Source organism: Artemia franciscana, chromosome 7 (genome assembly GCF_032884065.1).
Source record: "Artemia franciscana chromosome 7, ASM3288406v1, whole genome shotgun sequence".
NCBI lineage: Eukaryota > Metazoa > Arthropoda > Branchiopoda > Anostraca > Artemiidae > Artemia > Artemia franciscana.
Window position 1 is genome coordinate 38,134,610 of NC_088869.1, and position 21,586 is coordinate 38,156,195.

The 21,586-nt window shown below is 35.6% G+C and overlaps 1 protein-coding gene across 1 annotated transcript; it reads right to left on the reverse strand.

Annotated features, from left to right (window-relative positions):
* Window positions 1-333: 333 nt before the first annotated feature.
* On the reverse strand, window positions 334-21,331 carry LOC136029243 (serine/threonine-protein phosphatase 4 regulatory subunit 3-like; the record flags this gene model as incomplete). The annotated part of the gene is given in 6 exon segments (XM_065707474.1): window positions 334-3,189; window positions 7,898-8,022; window positions 15,263-15,423; window positions 16,437-16,579; window positions 18,662-18,831; window positions 21,128-21,331. Coding segments are annotated over 6 exon segments (887 nt in total), but the record flags the coding sequence as incomplete, so codon positions are not given.
* Window positions 21,332-21,586: the final 255 nt, after the last annotated feature.

Here is a 21,586-nt window from a genome sequence, read left to right on the forward strand (position 1 = left end):
CCAATAAAATGCTATACTTTCGCTGGGCTGCTTGGTTCACATTTAATGCTGAATCCTCCAAACAAAAAGTTTGTCAAAGATTTATCAGGATAAAGCTTGCTTGTATTTTACAGAAAGGTTCGCATCCCACTCTCTTACTCCCTAATTGCTGCAGTACGACTCTGCTCGTACCTTGAATAGAATAACCACAAAGCCAAAAAAAGAAAAAATCACACAGAAGGGCTACTCTAGTTTATGAATCGTGGTATAAAAGCCCACAATTAATTGGGTTTATACAGGCAACTCTAAATTATTGGGTTATGTTTCCTACACAATATAAGTACACAGTAGCTATTTGATTTGTACAAAGTTTATATTATTCTTTTTTTTACAATGGTGAACAAAAATGTCCGTAAAACAATAAGGGTAGCAAAAAAAGAGCTCAAATTTAGCTCGGCCCATGGTATAATAACGTACCATTCATCCGTAATTTCAATTTACGCAATAACATTACCCATACAAACATCATTCTAACCCTAACCAGAACAGAGCAACTGAGAATAGATTGCACAGTGATTTGAAATAACCGAGTTATTTCCTCTAGTTTATGAGGCAAGACAACTACAAAAAGCAGAAGAAAAAAAGAATATATTATGAATCGGACCGAGCTTAGACGACTGTCATAAGCAAGCATAAGCTGAAATTCAGATTTATATACTTACGTAAAAAGCGGAAAAAACGTGTCTTATTTCGTGTTTTTAATCTTTTGTGCATTATAAATGCACCTTTAGAGCACGATCTGGCTCACTTTACCCAAATTTTTTAGTGTTAGGCTCTTGAACTCAAAATTATAGGCATTAAAGTTATTCTCTAAAATAAAGTTTAAAAGAAACTGTTCTTCGTCGAGCATATGACCAATTTTGTGAAGCAAATTAGACAAAGTCCATTCTAAAATCGAATTGAAATCCGTCGTCAAGATCATTCTTAAATAATAAAAAAAGCAGATCTCGCTCAGAATGATCCCTGAAATTTAAGAAATGTTTTAAAATTCCATTAAATGGACTCACTAAAATGTCAAACGGTGCAAACGCTAAAGTTTGTTAAAAATAAAGTTTTCAGGATTGAGAGGGCAGTTGAAGTCAATCGATCTTATTCCACACCATATTTTGATCAAAAACATTTTAAATAACTACCGGATCTCTAACAATTTGTACAACAATTCTTTTCATTTCCAATTACCCAAAAACAAATTTCATAAAGGTTTTAACTGTTCTATTTTAGCAAACGCTCTTTTTTAGAAGAAGGTAATGACGTTAGATCGAGAAATGGGACACAACAGAAACTTAACAAAAACTAATCGAAGTCTTTTTTTTCCCTTTTTTGTGTGTAAGAAAAAGACCATTTATAGGAGCTTTTTTATCTTATCTTTCTCTTGAACAGTTTCTTTTTATATCAATGTTATATAGCTATATGATTTTCTGTTTCTTCTTGAAGGTCATTATAAACTTCAGTTACACATTCGAATTTCTGAAAGTACAAACCAAAGGAAGAATTTTTGAATTTGTACACTTATATTCTCTTATTTAAAGTTAAGGGCAAGACATACGTAGTGCTTTCCAAGCTAAAAGCGACGAATTTTACAAACAAAAAAAAAAACTTATCTTTTTCTTTGTGTTTTAAATTTTAACTTAGTAAAACTTAATGTTCCAACACAGAACCTGTGTACAAAACTCACGGGTTTTTAATCGCCCAATATTGTTTCACATGCCTAATAATGACTTATTTGATCTAGACGTTTTTAGTTTAAATGTCCATACTATAAATTTGAAATAGTTGCCAATAAAACAATAATCTTCGTATGGAAATACCAGCTTACCGTTTGCCGAGATACAGTGTTAAAACGCTGTAAGAAAACGCCAACATGTGTCTAGCCTTAAGCTCCTATTTAGTATTGTACAATTAGCATTAACACAGAAGCCAATCATAAAAACTTATAAAACTATCGAGTAAAGCAAGATAACAGTAAAATATGGCCAGTTAACTGTGAGGTACTGCTGGTTGAAACTGTCCAATGTCCAAAGGATATCCGTTTTTTATAAAAAGTACAGTTTATAAATTTTTTATAACCAAAATTTACACTTTTTTGTCCATATTTGCTTTGCTAGGTAATAATCCATCCAGAGCTATTATATGTCCAAAAAAGGAGCAAGGGTTCTATCTAATGTCGAACATTGGGCCAAATCTTATTTCCTAACCAAAGTTGACATATACCATCCAAACAACAAATTTCATCTTTTATGATAGGTTAGACAGTGGCTATTTTGAAAATTTCAAATGACTACTTTGAAAAATAATAGTTTCGGACAAAGCATAGTTCCAATCATAACTCATCCTGAGCCTAGAATACTACTATTCGGATATAGCAAAATATCTGCAGGTTAATCTAATATAATGTCAGGCTTAAAGCAAAGTTGAAATTGGCTACAAGTTACAGATGATAATAAATTATGTAAAAACAAGTAACAACCAATTGAAAGGTAAATAAGGGTAAACGTTTTCCTTAAATTATTGGCTTATGGTCGTATTACTAATAATAACAGCCCGAAACAAAATACTTGGTACCCATTTTGAAAATTAGATCAAGCAGGCAGATTTTGCAAAAAATTGGAATATGAGTCCTTTTTTAAACTGATAATCACTTTCAGTACAAAACACTAATATCCACCGATTTAAAATTTACACAAAAAGAAAAACATACGCTGTTAACCTAACACACATACATGTGTACACCTTACTTCAATGCATCATGCTTGAATTGTATATGGAAATGGACCAGAGTTTAATACATCTTCATTTTTATGAACTTCACTGTATGGTTTCAGTCCCTGATAGAATTAGAATGATGCATTCATAATATCTAAATTAAACTAGCACCACATAGAGTCGAGTGCAAAGCGTGGAATTGGTAAACGTAATTGCAGATAACCTAATCCTCTTTTTTTTTCTCTTTCTGGTAATAAAAAACAGTTCCACAGCGGAAGAAAAAACTATGGCAATCGAAATTCTCTACGTCTTTGCACTACTTAATCAGTCACGGCACCTTTTTCAGACGCGATAACTTAGTTTCTAGGAGATTTTCGGACGCTTCGTTTCACTTTCAGTGCTTTCGTTCTCTTCCTCATCTGAGTCACCTTCGTAGTCAACGAGGCCCTAGCAAAACAAGGAACATGAGAAGGAATATTAGTTGTTTTTGAACTTATTAGTTGTTGTTGACCTTCAACACACAAATAATTGCAACATAAAAAAATCAACGGGTGACTGGGATACAAAAAAAAAAGAAATAACTTCAAAATAAAGATTCGTCGAATTTATGTGTTGTCAAATATGAGACAATATAGCGTATGCTAGCTCAGATATTTTCTACATGAACAGCAACCAATAAACAAATGCGCAAGAGGAGCCCCCCCCAAAAAAAATCTTGAATGTTTCTAATTCCGGGAGGGGGGGACTGAAATGGAAAGGTTGGTTCTTTTTGTGTGTTAAATTCTTCTTTAATAATTAGGGATGGGTGCCATGGAGCTAAGATGGGTTTTATACCTGAGGAAGTGTATACACTGAAAGCGAAGACGGTTTTAGCACACAATGTTTTAGACTTAAAAACTAAAGGCTTTGAAGGGGAGAACCCTTAAACCACATGGAGGAAATGCAGTCATCTAACCCGGGACATATTTACCATGTGCAAGAAAGTAGAGCACAGAAACAAACAGCTTTATTCTAATATTAAATAAATAACAAACTAATTTTTTTAGCTGAAAGTAAGGAGCGACATTAAAACTTAAAACGAACAGAAATTACTCTGTATATGGAATAGGTTGTCCCCTCCGCAATCCCTCGCTCTTTACGCTAAAGCTTTTAATTGTTTTAAAAAGTAGAATTGTGGCAGAGTCAAACTTCAGCGTAAAGAGGGGGGATTGCGGAGGGGACAACCCATTTCATATATGGAGTAATTTCTGTTCGTTTTAAGTTTTAATGCCGCTCCTTATTTTCAGCTAAAAAAATTAGTTTTTTTTTATTTAATTTCTGAACGTTTTTGAATTAATGCATGTTTGGTTTTGGCTCTCCGCACACAAATTATTAAAATGAAATTTGTATATTAATCCTTTTTTTGGCTAAATGGCTTTCTCTTAGTTTTGATCAGACGATTTTGAGAAATAAGGGGTGGAGAAGGAGGCCTAGTTGCCCTCCAATTTTTCGGTTACTTAAAAAGGCAACTAGAACTTTTAATTTTTAACGAACGTTTTTATTAGTAAAAAATATACGTAACTTAAGAATTAACTTACGTAACAAACTTTCATAATCTTATATTTTTATTATGTATACGAGGGGGTTTGTACCCTCGTTAATACCTCGCTCTTTACACTAAATCGTAAGTTTTGTCCCAATTCTTTAACAATGACCCCTGAATCAGAAAGGCCGTAGAATAAATAGTTGAAATTACTAAAAATACTTTAGCATAAAGAGCGAGGTATATTTCTCCTCCTAAATACCTCGCTCTTTATGCTAAAGTATTTTTAGAACCCCTCATATGCGTAATAATCTCTGTTCGTTTTAAGTTTCAATGCTACTCCTTCCTTTCATTTGAAAAAACGTTTTCATGTTTATTTTTCATTGTTTTCTTATAGTAATGCTAGAAAATCCTGCGCCCTTTTCATTGAATTTTTCTTCCTCCATGACAGATTCCTCCAAGGAAAGATCCTCCAACATAGCCCCCTCCCCTCAGCCCCACCCCCAAACAAAATAAAATCCCCCTGAAAACGTCTGTACACTTCCCAATAACCATTACTATATGTAAACACTGGTCAGTTTGTAACTTGCAGCCCCTCCCCCAGGGATTGTGGGGGAGTAAGTCATCCCCAAAGACATAGTTATTATGGTTTTCGACTATGCTGAACAAAATGGCTATCTCAAAATTTTGATCCGTTGACTTTGGGAAAAAATGAGCGTGGGAGGGGGCCTAGATGCCCTCCAATTTTTTTGGTCACTTAAAAAGGGCACTAGAACTTTTCATTTCCGTTAGAATGAGCCCTCTTGAGACATTCTAGGACCACTTGGTCGATACGATGACCCTTGGAAAAAAAAAACAAATAAACACGCACCCGTGATTTGTCTTCTGGCAAAAAATACAAAATTCCACATTTTTGTAGGTAGGAGCTTGAAACTTCTACAGTAGGGTTCTCTGATACGCTGAATCTGATGGTGTCATTTTTGTTAAGATTCTATGACTTTTAGGGGTTGTTTCCCCCTATTTTCTTAAATAAGGCAAATTTTCTCAGGCTCGTAACTTTTGATGGGTAAGACTAAACTTGATGAAATTTATATATTTAAAATCAGCATCAAAATGCGATTCTTTTGATGTAGCTATTGATATAAAAATTCAATTTTTTAGAGTTTTGGTTACTATTGAGCCGGGTCGCTCCTTACTACAGTTCGTTACCACGGACTGTTTGATTCACCTTGGCTTGAAGACAATATGTTGAAGACTATCTGCATAATATAATTAATAATGACAATTAAACTCTATTAAACGCATGATAATATTCACATTTGTTAGTCATATTAAGTGAATTTGCCGGTCATGCTCAGGCATTGATCCAGATTTAAACTTTGTGTGGCCCCTTGACTCTCGAAACTATGCGCACTCCCTTAAACAGAGTTGTTGTCAAACATAACCATACGAATCAGTCACAACCTGAAACCCACAACTTCCCATAAACCCAAATTTTGACAAGAGCTTTATTTTTAAACTAATTAACACACAAAAGTTACATTATAGGTTTGCTGAGCTAATAACCTTTGTGCAATTTCTGTTCGACATTGCTATCAATAATGTGATTGCAAACGATTGAAAGCCATATTACTACTTTATTCTCTCAAAGAAGGAGTTTTATAGCAAATAGTTTCAATAAATGGAGACCAAAAATTGCGCATAAAAATCCACATGGTGTTTGTTCGGCGCCTAAGTTTAAATACTAATTATCATTATTTTTATCATCTGCACTCAAGCAAGTGATAAATTTTTATAACTAACTGCTTTCATCCTTAAAATGGAGCTTCTCACTTTACAATCATAGGTGTGGATGTGCCACAATAAGCGAGGGCAAAGCTGAGTTTTAGCAAATGGGGCTTAGATTGCCGGGTTGCCCTAAGGAATATTCCCTATTAATCCCTATGCGCTTACAAGATATCTTGACATTGCTTTCAATTCATTTAAAAAAATTGTTTGGGCAGTACCATTGCCTTACAATTATTACTGATTTAAGTTAGTAACAATCAACAGAGACATAGCAAAAAAGGATTTCAGCTATGGGATTAACTAATCCTTTGATTACTTAAAAGCACATAAATCGTACGCGTAGACTTAAAGAAAATCTCTTGTTTTTTTAACTTTGAAGAAACAGACCTTTGTGACGCACCGACTACAATGGGTGCTGAGTTTCCCAAATCAGGTAGGGTCACAGTCTTAGAAACTATCAGGGACACATAACTCTACGTGTCTATGTGAGAGCATATCTCTACATCTCACAAAGGGGTGCTAATGGTAGATGTGATTATTCCCTGGTCAAGATGGATTTTTACTCACAAAATACTCGGTTAAACTGAAAATGCTCAACGCCAGACTAATAGTCTCTGGGGTTTTGTAAGTTTTAAAATAGTTCTCAGTTAGTTCCTCTTATCGAAGATTTATTGTCTTTGAGGTGGAATGCTTACCAGAGTTAAAAACCCCTATTTGAAGCTACGTGCACTAGACAGGCTGGAGAAGAGCCAAACAGGAAATAAGTAAAAGAAGAGATAGCAAAAAAAGAAGGGAAAAACAGAAGATATTTGGTCGAGAAAAGGACATTTGAATACCTGCAAGAAAATCTGTTCCAAAAAAGTCAGTAGAAAGGGCGAAGGATAAAGTAGGGGAAAGGCTTTTTCAAGAAACCAAAGAGAGGCGGAAAAGGTCAAAGAACCAAAGAAATAAGCCTCGCTCAAAATGGCTGAAGCTTTGAGTGGGAAAATGCGTGAAGACGGGGCAATAAAAGAAAATGAGCTGATTCAGGACAGATTCCTCAAGCAGAAATTGAGCTTGATTTTGTCTTACTTTCCCAAAAGAAACAATTAGAGTAGATAAGTGAACGTTCTTTTGTATATAGTGGCGATCATTTTAGATCTCAAATTTAATAACTGACATTGGATGCTATTGAATTTTTTTTTTTTTTTTTTATGTGTACCCCCAAATGACCAGAGCAAACCCAATACGTCAAGTTAAAACTATTACGACAATCACTTCGTTCTACAGAGAATTTCAGGGGCCTTCTCAACTCCTTCAAGTTCATCTCTTTGTCATGATTGATTATGGCACAATGCAAGCCAAACATGGTGCTGAGTGCATGGTGGCACCAAACATGGTGGTATGAATTGTATTAAAGCACAAGAAACTTTTAATATGGAATCTTACTGTGCAGAGAAGGGAAAAGGAGATTAACGACTTTGGTTTGTTTGCAGCTAAAAGTAAAAGAAAAAAAAATTCAAGAGAAAGCACTTTTCTCTGTATGGTGTTATGCATTATGACAACTTCACAAATCGTCTAGAAATTATTCTCACGTTTCATCTATTTCCTATGCAGAATCTACTTATTTGTTTTATCCACCTTAGCCAAACAAATGACCACAATGACATTTCGACTACTTTTTTCTAAAGCTCAAATCAATTTTAAGTGTGAATCTGAGCTGTTACTAATTTTGAATGTATTTTGAGCCAAATATAAATCATGACAAAGACTGTGTTGAAGTTTTGTAAATTTTTTTACGCTGTGCATCTTGAAAAAAAAGGAAAAACAGCAACAAAACTACAAAGCAGAAAAAGCAAAGTATACCTTTTTTAGGGAGTTCTTTGGTTCTTGTGCAACACCAGATAAAGTGGATGGGTTATTATTGCTCAAAGCCGTAAGCAAGGCACTCCCCGATTTAGGAGAGTTGGATGGGGTTAAAGGTTTGCGACCTAGAAATAAAAATATTTTATCATTCACAGCATCATTATCAAGATAAAATCAATAAATAAAACATACATAGCTGAATAAGCTTTGAATATGTCGATTCCAAAGGGAGAAAATTGAGGTAAATTTTCTTTATGGAGTTTAGGGCTATGTATACATCATTGAATGCAGTTGCGGGTCAGTAGCTTTGTGTGCAAGATTGGGAGTATAGAACTGAATGAAAAGTGATTACGACGAGAGGTTCATTTTCCGATTTTATCGTGGACAAGGACAATTCAAAGCATGGGGTTTGTCAGAATATGGGACCATTTACCTGGGAATAATGAATTGCCTCTTCCAGTCTGTTTTAAGGGATTAATTCTAAATAAACAGAGTTGATTTGCTTAGTAGGGCTCAGTTCTCTTGATAATGCTCTTGCCACTAGAAGAATTTAATGATAATTAGTTGTTTGTTTATTTTAACAATTTCTGATATTTTTTTTTCTGTCAGAAAATTTTTATGTACAAGCTTTTTAATACATTTAAGAAAAAAATTTACTTTTACCTCAGTGCTATTTGGTGTTCTTTGCTTTCGTTTAGATGAAAATAGTGTTTTCAATTTTCTGTTTAAATGGAATTTTTTTAACCGGTCTTATTCCATGTCAAATGCACAATATTTGACAATGAATGTTACTACTTTACTCCTCTGCTATGAATGAAGAAGAAAGAGGTACTTTGTCGTTGTAATTTATCCATTTTCGATGCGTAATAAGATAAGATTTTATTTCAACAAAGCGGCTATCACAAGCCCAAAAGTGCCAAATTCGCATCTTAGGGCTAGTAAAAGAAAAAAAAATGAAAAAATTGAAGAAAAGGTCAATGTCATAAAATCATAAATTGCAATCAATAAAAAATTCAAACGATTAAAAACTCGTAAAATTAAAACAGGGAAAACAAAATTTAAACAAAAGTCTAACTAGCAAGAATTATAAAGTACGCAACTGCAAAATAAACACTAAAACTGTAAAATAAAAGTGGAGTGAGAAAGGGGGGATGCTGATTTAACATTTCAACTATGTGAGGGGTGAATGTTATTCTATATTTTTCAGAGGAACCTCTTATTGGGGTAAGAAGGGGGATTTTTCTTGAAACAGAATGTCGGGGCGAGTTTGGAGGGAGGAGTTAAATGTTCACTCGGAAAAGAGAAGTAGTACGAGAGTTATGCACGACATTGTGGGCAAAACGCGAGGAAATCTGTGCTCTCCCTTCCTTAAGGGTGACTAGATTTACTCTCCGAAGAAGGGAAATGTAAGGCACTTTACTCTCATTGAAGATAATTCTTAGGCACCTTTTCTTGACTGCCTCTGTTCTGTCCGACAATTCATTGGAGATGCCTAACAGGACAAGCGTATTCGAGCGTAGGACGTACAAAAGAGAGAAAAATCCTCAAACAATGCGATTATGGACATCTACATTTATAAAGGAGTTTGAGGAGAGAAAATGCAGCATTTACACTTATTAAGAATTATGTACTGAGCAATCATCCACACATTCATCATGTTGGTTTGAAAATTTTAATGCTAGATGTTTAAATTTTTAACTATTTTTTTCCAATGGCAAAAGGAGATACCGCCCTATCTGTGTGATAAAGGGACAAACTCAACAAAATGCAAATTTTACAGAAACAAGAGCTAAGAGCTCATATGGCACTTGTGACGAGGCCAGAAGAGCTAAGAGCCAAGAGCTCATATGGTATGAGCTCTAACAAAATTCTAAGAATCAATAGATTGAATTAAAAGGAAAATCAGAAGCTTAATGCCGGTGGGAATTTAAAATAAGAGCTCTGAGTCACGATGTCCTTCTAAATATAAAATTCATTAAGATCTGATCACCCACTCGTCAGTTATAAATACCTCATTTTTTTCTAATTTTTCCTCTCCCTTTAGCCCCCCCCCCCAGATGGTCGAATCTGAGCAATCGACTTTATCAAGTCAATTTATGCAGCTCCCTGACACATCTACCAATTTTCATCGTCCTAGCACGTCCAGAAGCACCGAACTCGCCAAAGCACTGAACCCCTCCCCCCAACTCCCCCAATGAGAGTGAATCCAGTACGGTTACGTCAATCAGTTGTCTACGACATTTGCTTATTCTATCCACTAAGCTTCATCCCGATTCCTCCACTCTAAGCGTTTTCCAAGATTTCCGATTTCCCCCTCCAACTCCCCCCAATGTCAATAGATTTGGCTGGGGTTCGAAATAAGAGCTCTGAGACATGAATTCCTTCTAAATATCACATTTCATTAAGATCTGGTCACCCGTTCTTAAGTGAAAATACCTCAATTTTTCTAATTTTTCCAAATTCACAACCGCCAGCTCCTCCAAAGGGACCGGATTCGTTCCAATTATGTCAATCACTCATCTAGAACTTGTGCTTATTCTTCCCATCAAGTTTCATCCCGATCTCTCCACTCTAAGCGTTTTCCAAGATTTCTGTTTCCTTCCTCTAACCTCCTATGTCCCCGGATCCAAGTCGAGTCAAAAATGGAGCATCTGAGACATAAGATCCTTCTATATATCAAGTTTCATTAAGATCCGATCACCTATTCGTAAGATAAGAATACCCCAATTTTCACGTTTTCCAAGAATTCCGGTTTCCCCTCGAACTCCCCCCAATGTCACAGAATCTGATGGGAATTTAAAATAAGAACTTTAAAGCACAAGATCCTTCTAAATATCAAATTCCATTAAGATCTGATCACCCGTTCGTAAGTTACAAATACCTCATTTTTCTGAATTACCCCCCCCCAGTCCTCCAAAGAGAGCAGATCCGGTCCGGTTATGTCAGTCACGTATCTTAAACTTGTTTTATTCTTCCCATCCAGTTTCATCCTGATCTCTCCACTTTAAGTATTTTTTAAGATTTCCGGTCCCCTCCCCCAACTGCCCCCCAATGACGCTGGATCCGGTTGAGATTTAAAATAAGAGATCTGAGTTACGAGGTCCTTCTAAATATGAAGATCCGATCACTCTTTCGTAAGCTAAAAATACGTCAATTTTTCAAATTTTTCAGAATTAAACCTCCCCCCCCAAATTCCCCCAAATAGAGCGGATCCGTTCCAATTATGTAAATCACATATCTAAGACTTCTGCTTATTTTTCTCACCAATTTTCATCCCGATCCCTCCAATCTAAGCGTTTTCCATGGTTTTAGGTTCGCCCCCCAAACTCCCCCCAATGTCACCAGATCTGGTCGGTATTTAAAATAAGAGGTTCGAGACAAGATATCCTTCGAAATATCAAATTTAATTGAGATCCGATCACCCGTTCGTAAGTTAAAAATACCTCGTTTTCTCTAAGTTTCCAGAATTAACCCTTCCCCCCCCCCAACTACCCCAATCAGAGCATATTTGTTCCAGTTATGTCAATCATGTATCTAAGACTTGTGCTTATTTTTCCCACCTAGTTTCATCCCAATCCCTCCACTCTAAATGTTTTCCGAGATTTTAGGTTTCCCCCTCCCAACTCCCCCCCCCCTCAATGTCATCAGAACCGGTCAGGATTTAAAATAGGAGTTCTGAGACACGATATCCTTCCAAACATCAAATTTCATAAGATCTGATCAACAATTCGTAAGTTAAAAATACTTCATTTTTTTCTATTCTTCCCGAATTAACCGGCCCCCCACTCCTCCCTCCCCCCAGATAGTACAATCGGGGAAAATTCTATTTCTAATTTAATCTGGTCCGGTCCCTGATACGCCTGCCAAATTTTATCGTCCTAGCTTACCTGGAAGTGCCTAAAGTAGCAAAACCGGGACCGGCAGACAAACAGACCGACAGAATTTGCGATTACTATATGTCACTTGGTTAATACCAAGTGCCATGAAAAAAAAAAAAAAAAAAAAAAAAAAAAAAAAAAAAAAAAAAAGTTTTGACAGTTTTTTTTTTTTTTTTTTTTAAAGAAGCAGTATATCTAAAATATTCATGCATGTGTGCGATAAAAGGGCAAGCACAACAAAATGCAAATTTTGCAGAAGAACAAAAAAAAAAGTTTTGACAGTTTTTCTTACAAAAAGAAGCAGTATATCAAAAATTTACATGTTTGTGTGCGATAGTGGGGCAAGCACAACAAAAGACAGTATTTACAGGAGAACAAAACAAACAGTTTTGACAGCTTTGTGTGTGATAAAGGGGCAAGCACAATAAAATTCAAATTTTATAGAAGAACTAAAAAACAGTTTTGACAGCTTTTTTTTTTACAAAAAGAAGCAGTATATCTAACATATTTATACATGTGTGTGTGCGACGTATGTGTGATAAAATTCAAATTTTACAGAAGAACAAAAAATCGTATTGACACGTTTTATTCTTCGCAAGCCGATAACGACAAAGGTCAAATTACTTGCCCGGAATATGCACATAACTTGCTTTGCTTTTTTTGTCATTTATTCTCTTAGCATATCCTCCCAAGCTCCACTTTTGTTGTGCTATGATACAAAAACTGATTATTTTCAATAAAATAGCTCTACTACAACTACTACTAGCCTGTATGGACATGGGGAGATATAACATCCTCATGGCAGTCTACACACCAAAATTTGACAAATGATCTCAACCTTTTTGAGTAACTGCAGCCACACATCTTTTGCAAAATATAAGTAATTAAAAATATTTCAAACTTCTTTCCTAACGGAACAAGTAGAAAAGTATATTTTTTTCATGGGTGGGGGTGGAGGAGATACAGAATTTTATCTGTTTAAAACAAATACGATTAAAAAGAGATACAAATTATTTGTAGTGCTTCCAAAGGTCACAAACCCCAACGAAAAATGAAAAGACTGCCGCATTCTATGAGCCAAAATCGATGTTATTCTTTCAACAGAATGCAGGTCCGAATTGTAAATAATTTCTGGGGGATATTAGAGATAGGGGTTAAAATAGAAAGTCCGAGAATTGGAAACGCATTATTTACGTTTTAGAATGCCGCTCCACCGAAGCGAAAGCGGATATAAGACCAGAAATACAAATCTTACAGCAGTGAAAAAAAAAAACTATTTTGATGCTCTTTTTCTGAAGGACATAATGTGATCGATTTTTCTTTCTTGTGGTCATAGCAGAACATGCCAAATTTTTTTATACAATTCTGGAAAAACAAGAGCTAAGAGCTCATATGGCACTCGTGACGAGGCAAGAAGAGCTAAGAGCCAAGAGCGCATATGGTATGAGCTCTAACAAAATTCTAAGAATTAAAAGGAAAATCAGAGGCTTAATGCCGGTCAGGATTTAAAATAAGAGCTCTCAGTCACAATGTCCTTCTAAATGTCAAAATTCATTAAGATTCGATCACCCACTCGCAAGGTATAAATACCTCATTTTCTCTAGTTTTTCCTCTCCCTTTAGCCCCCCAGATGGTCGAATATGGGAAAGCGACTTTATCAAGTCAATTTGTGCAGGTCCCTGACACGCCTACCAATTTTCCTCGTCCTAGCACGTCCAGAAGCACCAAACTCGCCAAATCACTGAACCCCTCCCCTCAACTCCCCTAAAGAGAGCGAATCCAGTACGGTTACGTCAATCACATATCAAGGACATTTGCTTATTCTATCCACCAAGCTTCATCCCGATTCCTCCACTCCAAGTGTTTTCCAAGTTTTCGCCCTCCAACTGTCTCTAATGTCAAAAGATCTGGTCGGGATTTGAAATCAGAGCTCTGAGACATGAGTTCCATCTAAATATCAAATCTTAGGCAGGTTTTATTCTTCCCATCCAGTTTCATCCTGATCTCTCCGCTTTAAGTATTTTCTAAGATTTCCGCCCCCCCCCCCCCAATGACGCTGGATCCGGTTGAGATTTAAAGTAAGAGATCTGAGTAACGAGGTCCTTCTAAATATGAAGTTTTGTGAAGATCTGATCACTCCTTCGTAAGTTAAAAATACGTCATTTTTTCTAATTTTGCAGAATTAACCCCCCCCCCCCCCCAATAGAGCAGATCCATTCCAATTATGTAAATCATGTATTTAAGACTTCTGCTTATTTTTCCCACCAAGTTTCATCCCGATCCCTCCAATCTAAGCGTTTCCCATGGTTTTAGGTCCCCCCCCCCCCCGAACTCCCCCCAATGTCACCAGATCCGGTTGGGATTTAAAATAAGAGCTTTGAGACACGATATCCTTCTAAATATCAGATTTCATTGAAATCCGATCACCCGTTCGTAAGTTAAAAATACCTCATTTTTTCTAATTTTCCAGAATTAATCAGCCCCTCCCCCCCAGCTACCCCAAAGAGAGCGGATCCGTTCCGGTTATGTCAATCATGTATCTAGGACTTGTGCTTATTTTTACCACCAAGTTTCATCCCGATCCCTCCACTCTAAGTGTTTTCCAAGATTTTAGGTTTCCCGCTCCCAACTCCCCCCCCCCCCAATGTCAACAGATCCGGTCGGGATTTAAAATAACAGCTCTGAGACACGACATCCTTCCAAACATCAAATTTAATTAAGATCTGATCAACCATTCGTAAGTTAAAAATACTTCAGTTTTTCTATTTTTCCGAATTAACCCCCCCCCCCCTCTCAGATGGTCAAATCAGGAAAACGACTATTTCTAATTTAATCTGGTCCGGTCCCTGATACGCCTGCCAAATTTCATCGTCCTAGCTTACCTGGAAGTGCCTAAAGTAGCAAAACCGGGACCGACAGAATTTGCGATTGCTATATGTCACTTGGTTAATACCAAGTGCCATAAAAATTAATGAGTCAAAACATACTAAGTGATAGTTCACAATTTCTGAGTTTGTTCGGTTTTGCACTTGAGGAGCTGATTTGATACCTTTTTATCTTTTGTACTAAGTAACTAAAACTATACAGACGAATTGACTTCACAAATTAAATTGGTATAGAAGCCTGACCTAGAAAAATTATATAATTAAATTTACCATTTTTGCCAGCTTTCCATTACGGGATGGATCATTATGTAGCCTAAGTACGCAAATTGCATCCTGACATATTTTTTTTTTACCCTAGGCCTCCATGAAATTGCCAGACCACCTTTCTTGTCGCAATTCTTTCATGTCGGCAAGGCTTATGAAAAATTGCATATCTAGTCCGTATTCAGTACATTTTAAGCATAGCAAATGGCACTAGGGGAAGCGTAAAGAATATAGAAAGATCAACGAAAATAGTTTATAGCTAGTACTGTGTATTTCCTCTCTACCTACATAGTCCTAAAACCTTCTGAATTTTATGCTAAGAAGCAGAAAAAAAATACCTTCTTCAGAAACAGGACTAAGAATGGTCTGCACTGTTGGTCCTGGACCAATAGGTTCTTCTTCAAGGTCGTCATCCGTGGCAAACCATAATTCTTCATCTTCCTCTGGTTGCCGAGGATCACGTTTAAACCTCGAGGGTCGTAAGATGGGCGGAACACCACTTGGAAGAAAGGACAAGTGATAGTGTAATCTGGATAAACATTTTTTATAGGTTTGCAATGTCAAAATTTTAGTTAAAAGAAGTATTACATGCTTTTTCGGAAAGGGATCTATAGTCATGAAAATATGTAACGGTTAATCCAAATTTTTCTAATTTTTTTGGGTTCTTTGGACAAGGTTCTTTACAACCAAGCTAACTCTAGATTACCAGCGCAGCATTCTGAGACATGAATTCAACCAAATCAACACAGAAAACTAAGTGAGAGAAGCATGAACAGCAAAAGAAATCACTTTTTGGCCTCAAAATTTATAATCTTGATGGCCAGTTTCATATTTGCTGCTTATTAACGTGTAACTTTAGTCTAAAAAACTTAAAACTTTTTTTTTAGGATGTGATTAAAGACCTTTTTTGCAATGAACAGTGGGATCTGGATTAGCAGTCTGTGTGATCAATATTATAGAATTTAACTTATAAACCGTTCTCAAATAAACAGTAGGTGGTAGACTAGACGAGGGATTGCTAGAGAGAATGAAATCTGAAAACTATCTAAATCTTGGCATTTAAAAACAGAGGCAAAGTTAAAGAATCCAAAGTCATCCAATAAAATTTGATTTTTTTCAAGTAAAATGCACGCTTTTTGAAAATACGTTAGCTACAGATAAATTTTTTCACAAGAAGGCTTTCCCAGAAGGGAATTCTGGATAAAAACCAGTTGTTAGTCAATTTCCAAAAATGTCAACGGTGGGATAAAAAAGAAAAGAAAGAGACAGAGCGGGAGTGAAAGAGGCAAAGGGCGAGAGAGAGAGAGAGAGAGAGAGAGAGGAGAGAGAGAGAGAGAGAGGAGAGAGAGAGAGAGAGAGAGAGAGAGAGAGAGGAGAGAGAGGGAGGAGAGAGGGAGAGAGAGAGAGAGAGAGAGAGAGAGAGAGAGAGAGAGAGAGAGAGAGAGAGAGAGAGAGAGAGAGAGAGAGAGAGAGAGAGAGAGAGAGAGAGAGAGAGAGAGAGTGGGGACTTACCCATCCAGAGATCTATCTTTAAGTCTATCTTGATGTTGTTCGTACTTCGTCCTTAAGGCTCTGAATGTTTGAACATAATTTACTGATTCCAGTTGCTTTCCAAATGTATCTACGACGTACGTACACAACGACTTAATGTCCTCCTAGCACAACAATAATAGATGATGTATTATTTCTTCGAGTTAAGGAGCTTCACTTATCGAAGTAAAGAGGCACTTGATAGAAAAATACCAAGAAACCTAATACTTGAGGTTGTAAAGGAAATAAAAATATAGAACAATATTCATAAGAAAAAACATCAGTGATTTTTAGAAATGTAGCACATAGATGTCTTGGAAAACTAACTATCGATACACTCAGAGAAGCAGTAGAAAATTACCCTGGAAAACATTTTTGAAGTCCCTGGTCTACACAAATGAAAGTTATATTTGATCCCTTCACGAACTATTGCAAGCGATATTTACGAGTCACGCAACATTTACAGGACAGGGAGGACACAGATCAAAAAAATCCCCATAAGTATCTCTGCCAAAAATAGTCACAGACAACACGCTTTCTAAGGATAAAAAACTTATTAAATATCAGGGAAAGCACTAAATTTACCCTTTTCAAATTAGAAAGTACAGCACAGCCTCTCAAATTTGTCTCATGCTCGTCAACATTTCCATAAAATCAAAATCGGTTGATGAATCGATCAAGATAGAATCAGAACCTTAGTAATAATAACACTCTTGTTAACATAATTCATAGCATATTTACGGTATAAAAGTACTTTACTAATTTATTTTGGTAGCGGCTTCAGAATTCAGAAGTAAATGTATTAAACTTACTTTTCAATTATCAGATAGTTCAGCGTCAATAGCAGTACTCGAGATTGTAAAAAATACAAAAAGGACTCATTTCTTATCGTTGATTAATTTTTCTAAATCATATAAGCTAGTGCTTCTCAAACTTATTTAGACACTGAACCCTTTTTACCCACACAACATTTTATGTCCCCTTGTCGGTTACCGGTACTTAGTAAACTACAGCTAAAATAGAAATAAAATTGCCAGTCCTATAGTTAAAGGGTTATTTTATTTTATTTTTTTGTTGACCGGCCACGTACTCTCTAAAAAAAAAATTGTGTACCCCCAAAGGGTACGCGTACTACAGTTTGAGAACCAATGATATAAGCAATATTGGTAAAACATACCGTTGCCCATGCATATACTAATTATTCTAAAAAAAACTAACTCTGAAGTAAACAAATAAATATATAGTATAAAGTAATCGAGAATTCTTCCCTCAAAGAAAACGCAAAACACTCATTTTTCACTTTCTTCCAAAAAACAAAAAAAAAACGGCTCAGATTATATTACGAAAAAATTAGTAACTCTTTTTTAAGAAACATTCTGTTACTTTAAACCATATAACATGGTAATGAATCATTTTTGCAAAATGTATGAAGTAAAACTGACAATATCAAGAGGTTCAATAAACGTTGTACCAAGCAACCCCACACTGGAATCATTTCCTCTACTCTTACACGATTTACTTCGTTACTCGAAACAAAAACACGTATTACTTATAGCCACTATTCCTTTAACTTTGCATTTTCGTTGGCGTCCAATTAAAGAAGCAAAATGCTGGCTATATTCCATGAACTAAATATTACTAAATTTCTAAATTATATTACTAATTACTAATTACTAGTAATAACCTATATTACTAAATTTAGTAACTATTTTTTTGTAGTTACTTTTTTTGCGCGGTTTAATTTATTCGAAAAGCGACACTTTATGAAGGTCCTACCAATTACCACACCGAAGGGAAGGCACAAAATATATTCTATTCTCGGATCTCCCCCTATAAGCATGAGTTTAGTCCCATTTTCCTAGGTTAATTTAACTGATAATTAAATAATTAAACCCAATGAATGTTTTCAATCCTTATAATAATGAAGTAATGACCATTACCGCCCTTGCAAGTACAATAATAAGGGAATTTGTGACAGCAGCCATAGGGAACACGCTATATTTAAGTCTTGTTTGGGACAATAATTTAACTAAGACTTGGACGCATTAAGAGCTATGGGAAGCGTTCCTATCTTCACTCTTTTTAATTGTCAGGGGTATCAATCGATTTCCGAAACAATCTTGTTTAAACCAATCCTCAAATCCTACAACATTGATAAACATCTATGTAAACTTTTAAGAAACTAAATTGAAAGAAAAAGAATTTACCAATCTTATAAACTCGAACAACTCGATGATGGCTGAATCTAAAAGATTGTATCGCCCTTGGTTTCTAAAAAACGCATCCACAACGGGAGCTATCAAGTTCCCTTTGATCAGGTACCGATTGTAAAACTCATCTTTTAAAGCAATTATCTTCCGTAAAAACCTAAGGGCACCTAAAAAGAACAAATCAAGTTAAAAGAGATGAAACTACTCTTTCTACTACTCCGGCACAAAGCCCTGTCAGACTCTTGGCTATATTTAAATTGAGAGTCAAGGCCATAGAGCACACAGGTTTGAACCGCAGCGTACAGGGTTTCCAAACACAAATTCATCTATTGCGCTATCACAAGGTTGAGACAAAAAAAAGCACTCAGAACTTTTCATGCACGAAACCTATTTTATTTGCTTTATTATGTGTAACTGCACAAATACCCTCACATTTCAATAGTTTATCTCCATGGCGATAAAAATTATACCTCAAAATGGCATTGATTATTTACCAAAGAATACCGTAAGTTTCATCCAATTAACTTGTTTTCAGTTTAGTCCCACTTCATCTCATCAAAATGAAGTCAAGAGTGTCAATTTCAATTCAAATGGTAAGAGTAACAACCCGGAGCAGAATTCCAACAAACAGAGCAGGCGTATGTTAACAAATACTCATCTTTAAAATCCCACATTTATTCAGGTTGGTTGAAATTCCAAGACAAGCCGTAGCTCTTACAACTTGAATAGCATTATTACTATTACTAAGGGCAGACTCAAAATACCAAGTCGAGAGACATGCCAAGAAAATTCATTGCCTATAAACATTGAATAGTAACTAAAAACGCATAAAAACACCACATTACCTCATTCAAAAAAATAAATAGTTAAACCTGAAGCAAACGAGGGAATATTCGGCTTTATCCCTGAATATCAAACACTAGTTTTTAAAATCATTCATTCATCTTTTTTTCTATTTATCCCAAAACCGAACATTTTTTTGTTTTTTTTTCACAAACTTGACAGATGACGAGACGTGAAAAAAATTTTTTGACAATAGTAGTTACGTTTGATGAAAGTTGGGATGACTACTAAATCAACTAAATTTATTTAATGAGGCTGAAAAGATAGGATAGATGAATCCTAATCCAGTTTACTAGATTTCCTTTTTATTATTTTGGATATCACCAAATTCAAATTTGAATTTGGTACATTCAAAATTGCTGGTGCACCCTTCTTTCTTCTTTCTAGCAATAACCGGACTGGTTCTTTACCGTCTTCTATTTATGTCCAGCAGTAAACCTAACCTAAGGAATTTTACGCTCCGTACTCGAATATATTAGCAAACAAAAACGGTAATCCCCCTCCCCTTTCCCTCTAATGACTGGTAAAGCATGACCGTAGCAGATTTAGTATCACTTTTCTCATGTATTTTTAATGGGGGAAATTGAGTGAATAAATAAAGAGCTCATGCTAAAAGCAGATCCAAAATTTATATAGGTTTGGTTAAATATTGCCGTGACCTGTGTTTGTGATAGAAATTAATCAAAATGTATTACCTTTAGCATATATGTCAATTGTCAACTCTCCATACTAACCGTACACGGAACCAATTTTGGAAAAGGGTTAACTTAATACTAGGGACGGCATTATTCACAGGGATTATTGAAATCTGTAAAATCGGTAATTTCCAAGGATCGAAATCGTCACTTATCACAGGCTATACAGGCTATTTTTTCAAAATATGAAAATATTTCAATTTCTTGTTTTTACCCATTTACCAGACTCAAAAGGTTTTTTTTTTCTTTTTTTTTTTGTTTTTTTTTTTTTTTTTTTCTTTTTTTTAATGCAAATTTGCTATTGCAGTTACTCATTCGTTGTCTTGACCGCTCTTTTTCGAAAATAAATTGTAAAGTGAGACAGGTTTTTCGAGCAAATCTTTGTTCCGTACTGTTTTATTTCCAGAAGCATAGTTATACTTCATCAGCACTAGGGAAAAACCATTATTTCTAGCTCAAAGACTCACTAACATAGTTTTATTTACTGTAAATCCAAATGCATCAACATTATTCAGCTAAATATTTTTGTTCTCTTGTACAGTGTTTCCTTTAAATCCTTGAATAAGAACTGTTCCCAAAAAATGCTGAAATGAGCCACTCTTCATTTTGGACAAACCAATATGTTAAAACAAACTATGCTAAAACATATAAGTACATTATTAATAAGTTTGGACTATACAGAGATTTATGTAAAAGATGAATTTAATATTGTAAAGTTGTCATGTTCATCACATACGTTATGAAGATGGTGTGGCTCTTCTGCACTAGAAACACCTGACTGATTAATATAGCAGTTTGGTAAAGATTAGCAGGAGTAAGGAGTAAAAAATTTAGTGACTCTTTCCTGCTCATACTCATGAAAGCTTTTTACTCCATACTCACTGGTCCTGGTAAACCAATAGAAAACGTTAATAGTACAACTTACTCAATGCTAGAAATGTGTGTCTGGATTTCATCAATACAAGAACCCTTCGAACAAGGTCTCGAGTGAGAATGAAATTTTTGCTATGATAAGCATGGTGTTCCACACAGAAGGAAAGGAGGTCAAGAACCTGACCAAGTAGCTGCACTGTCGGAAAATCTTCTCTTCCCGGCCTGTCCTCTTCCAATGTGTTTGCCAAGAGTGGAGCTGAAAAAAAAATCAAATGTATTTCAAATAAAACTAGTAAATAATCAATGTGCATCTCACATCAGTTAATTCTCAAGTCAACATGTTACAAACGTCCTTTAACATCTAACATGTCGTCACTGTTATGCCGAAATACCATACCTCACATTTTTAAACTTATGAAATAATTCCCTAAAAGCCCACCCCCTGGCTGAATGACACTGCCTTACATTTTATATTTTTGTTTTGAGATTTCTATTATACAGCATTGAAAGT